The sequence below is a fragment of the Hippocampus comes genome, unplaced genomic scaffold, assembly GCF_001891065.2.
Source record: "Hippocampus comes isolate QL1 unplaced genomic scaffold, H_comes_QL1_v1.1 scaffold56, whole genome shotgun sequence".
Taxonomy (NCBI): domain Eukaryota; kingdom Metazoa; phylum Chordata; class Actinopteri; order Syngnathiformes; family Syngnathidae; genus Hippocampus; species Hippocampus comes.
The window spans coordinates 149,535-153,940 of record NW_017842056.1 but is presented as its reverse complement, the minus strand read 5'-3'; the positions used below and the strand labels follow the sequence as shown (position 1 = coordinate 153,940).

The following is a 4,406-nucleotide window of genomic DNA, read 5'->3' as shown; positions in this document are numbered from 1 at the left end:
TTGTAATACGGTACAGTGAGCCCTGGACTCGAGTACATGAGCCCCCCCGGGCGAAAAAAGAGTTCAGAATAACCTACTCTTATAATTTAAACCCTAAATATACTGTACCCTAAACCAAGTCGAACGTGTGATATTTGGACTCCGTTGGAACCGACTCGGTTTGTGTGTCCTGTAGTGCCACCTGCTGTTTGGGTCGCTACAGGACTTGGTGGACCACATCAATGACGCCCACGTCAAACCCGAAAAGGATTCTGGGTACTGCTGTAAGTGGCAGGGCTGTGCTCGCAACGGGCGGGGTTTCAACGCCAGGTGTGTTCTATCTTCTGTTTTCATTCAGATTGTCTGTGTGTGTGTGTGTGTGTGTGTGTGTGTGTGTGTGTGTCTGTGTGTGTGTGTGTGTGTGTCATATAGCATCTGGACAGAGCGGCCTCGCCATCCACCAGCAGCGTCGACTCGGCCGGCGAGTCGCGAGAGCGCAGCGGCCGTGGCGATGGCATCCTGCAGAGGATCCTGTGCCTACCCGGCAACCAGCAGTGCTGCGACTGTGGTCAGGCCGACCCTCGTTGGGCGTCCATCAATTTGGGGATCCTGCTGTGCGTGTGTGTGTGTGTGTGTGTCATATAGCATCTGGACAGAGCGGCCTCGCCATCCACCAGCAGCGTCGACTCGGCCGGCGAGTCGCGAGAGCGCAGCGGCCGTGGCGATGGCATCCTGCAGAGGATCCTGTGCCTACCCGGCAACCAGCAGTGCTGCGACTGTGGTCAGGCCGACCCTCGTTGGGCGTCCATCAATTTGGGGATCCTGCTGTGCATCGAGTGCTCCGGCATCCACAGGTCTGTTTCGGAAACATTCTGAATGTTTTTTTAAAAAATTATTTTTCACAGTTAAAACCATTGCGGGGCATCTTAGTACCATGTCTTTGGGATGCTTTTGTCAAAATACAACCATAATCAAGATATATAGTAAGATATAGATCATAAATATAATATCCAGAGTAAGGGGTAGCAAAGCAGCCCCAGACATCACACTGCCACCACCACGCTTCACTGTTGGCCTGATGCTCTATATATCAAACACTGCCATTTTTACCGCAGATGTAACACCTTCGAAAAAGTTCCATTTTTGACTCATCAGGCCACAGGATGTTTTTCCAAAAGTCTTGGGGATCATCAGGTTGTCTTTTGGCAAATGCAAGACAAGCCTTTGTGTTCTCTTTGGAGGTCTGGAGTTCTTTGGATGTTTTTCTTGGATCTTTTGCAAGCTCCTGGATGAGCACTCTTGGAGTCGTTTTAGCCGCTCGATCACTCCAGGGAATGTTTGCCACTGTTCCCAGTTTTCTCCATTTGTGGATAATGGTCTCTGCCAGTGGTTCGGCGGAGCCCCAGAGTCTTGGAAAGGCATATTTCTTGCCATGGTGAAATTGGCTCCATTTAGGGGCTGATCTGTGTCATGCAGTGAGCCGGTCCTCAAATCACTCCGCATAATACTGAGCCAGTGGCAAGACAGGTTGAGCCAACACGAACGTGTGCATCAAACAACACCGCAGCTCGACTTGTCTTTTGGCGATGACATAAGGCTTACAAATGGCAGACCTTCACTCTGCTACGGACCACGTCATGGGCGGAGAAACTCGATATGAAGGGCTCGCTAACAGACACATTTTCAGAAATGGTCAGATCATGAAAGTTATGACTTGGACGTTTAGTTTCACTCTCGATGGGTGAGCGGGCACTGCAAAGGAATATTTCCCCTTTGAAATTTCTGGCCGGCTGCTGAATATTCATGCCGCGTCCTCCGAGTCACACAGGAGACGACACGGCGTTGCCTGTTGCCGGGATACCGGCCGCGGCGTGCGCGGAACTTGGGAGAATTAGCATGACATTAGCTTCGGTGTCGTGCCGAGTGTCTATTTTCCAAGTGATTGACTAATATCCGTCCGTTGTTGCCGACGCCATCTTGTCTCGCTGAATTGCCGCATTGTGTCTGGTTCCAGAAGTCTCGGCGTTCACTGCTCCAAAGTGCGATCGCTCACGCTGGATTCGTGGGAACCCGAGTTATTGAAGGTGAAACACTGAGCGGCCAGCATGACTGTCAAGGCAAAGCCCAACATTTGACTCGGCATGCACAAATGGATATGCGCATGCACTGTATATACAGCACATATGCAGGGGTGCTTATCTGTCGATATACCGTAGACCACATGTGTCAAAGTCAAGGCCCGGGGGCCAGATCTGGCCCGCCACGTCATTTAATGTGGCCCGCCAAAGCAAATCATCCGTGTCAACTTCCTTTATCCTTGCTTAAATATGTACCAAAACCTCAAATTATCATACGTAATAAATAACGGTGGCATTTTGCAATCATTTTGTTCCCGTTTATATTCACGTGAGCAATAATTGTACAAATACTTGACTGATTCCAATACTAGTGAGCCATCATATTTTTTTTTTTTTGTGTGTACAAGTAATAATACGACATGATGGTTAAACATTTATTCGGTTTCACTGTCTTAACGGCCCTCCGAGGGAAGACGTAACTCCAGAGTGGCCCGCGACAAGAATGAGTTTGACACCCCTGCCGTAGACTGTGTATGCTGTGCAGAGAAAATGAATTGTCAACATCTCTGTCATTTATTTATTTGCGTGTTTATTTATTCATGTATTTTTACTTTTAAATGTGCAAGGTGGACTCCTAACTCTGCTGTAGGGTTAAAAACAAACGGGCCAAAAGCAAAAGAAAATGCCGTTCCGTGTCATGGGAACGGAACAAAAAAGGTGGGCGTCACGACGCAGGTTGACGTTTGCTATTTTTGCTTCTCAGCTGATGTGCGAGTTGGGCAATGGTGTCGTCAAACACATCTACGAGGGCTCCTATCACGAAGGGCAAGGTGTAAGGAAAGCCACGGCGTCCAGTTGCAGGTAGGAGAATGTACTTGGAAATGCAGGGTTAGACATTGCTCATGAAAGCAAAAGCAATTCAAAGCCCACCAAAAGCCACGCCGGTCTTGCAAGGCAGGAGAAGGAGGCCTGGATTAAGGCCAAATATGTGGAGAAAAAGTTTGTGAAGAAGCTGATCGCCGAGCCCCGTCTCCTCAACGGCGACATGAAGTCGACCCGGCGCCGGCGCGTCCAGAAGTGTCGCAGGCACAACAGCGCTACCGCGGTACCAAAGACGCGGCCGTGGTACAGAGAGGAGCTCCGGAGCGCCTCGCCAGCCAGCCCCTCTTCAGGTTCCTGCCCATCATCATTGTCGTCTTAGCGCCGTGTCCTCCCACCCATCAGGCAATAGTGAATTTGTCAGGACGATTTTACACCTCCTACATTTGCCATGATAAAAACACTGTTTCAAATATTCCTTGATCGCCACCCATAAAATGAGAACAGTCAATAAGAAGCTCGCTCGGTGTGCTTGCTTCAAGCTGTTTGTCACTCCCAAGTCAAGTGGACTGCAAACCAAACCAAAGTCAAACAAATGAACATCGCTCAGCGAGCTTAATGCTAAGATAGCGTGTGAAAGGCCACATACGGCTAGCAGAAAATAGCATCGATGTTCCGGTAATCGTGAACCCGTACTTGAACCCACACGTGATCGCATCGCTTACAACAAAATACAAATTGTCATATTTAAACAGCAACAGATGTCACCAAACAATGCAGTACACCGTTACTCATCGTTTCAGCTTTGTAGCAACCAACTCGGCTTCTTCTCATTTCTTAATTGTGCTGGATGTCTTCCAGTAGATCTCGGTGCCGTCCGGGACGTTGCGGCACAGTGTGGGACGACACTAAAAGCACACCACTTGAAATTAGGACATGGCCGCATCGTATCATTTGAAAGCCATCACGCCGCAGCGAGGATGCAAAAGATTTAACACTGACGAAAACGTGTCATTGTCATTTTTTTTTTTCGATTCGTAAAAGGCCAAAATCGCCCCACCCTACTTACAACTCGTTCTTGTGTTTGACCACTGACATCTCTCTGTTATTGACTCCTTTTCAGCTGCTGCCAAGTCGAGACGAGAGTCGTTGTTTTGTCCCGCTGAGCTGGATTCCCTTTTCTCCTACTTCCACGCAGGATCCGGACCTCGAAGTAAGTCACGTACACCGATGGCCGAGCTCGAGCGTGGAGATGGAGTGCCGGCTCCTTCTCGCCACACGTGTGGAAAAACACCCATAAAATTTCATTTCGGGAGCACTTCATCACTGAGTTGCCACATTGCGCTCAACTGATGCGCAGATCCATGTATGTGGCGCATGCAGCAGAAACATAACAGAAATATCCCCCGACCTCACATTCACAACTTTGCCAAACAGTCCGCTGTGTGCCAGTAAGCAGAAGCGCATGTGTTTTGTGAACTCAAATCTGTGCAGCCAGTAACATTGCAGCTCTGCCTACCTTTTGGCTTT

General features: G+C 49.0%; 1 protein-coding gene across 1 annotated transcript in view; it reads left to right on the top strand.

Moving 5' to 3' along the window:
- Positions 1-4,406, top strand: part of LOC109510350 (arf-GAP with coiled-coil, ANK repeat and PH domain-containing protein 3-like) — a 40,810-nt gene that overhangs the window by 29,875 nt on the left and 6,529 nt on the right. The window contains 5 exon segments of the mRNA XM_019860598.1: positions 625-833; positions 1,994-2,063; positions 2,821-2,918; positions 3,012-3,229; positions 4,000-4,089. Coding sequence (XP_019716157.1) covers positions 625-833; positions 1,994-2,063; positions 2,821-2,918; positions 3,012-3,229; positions 4,000-4,089 — 685 coding nt within the window.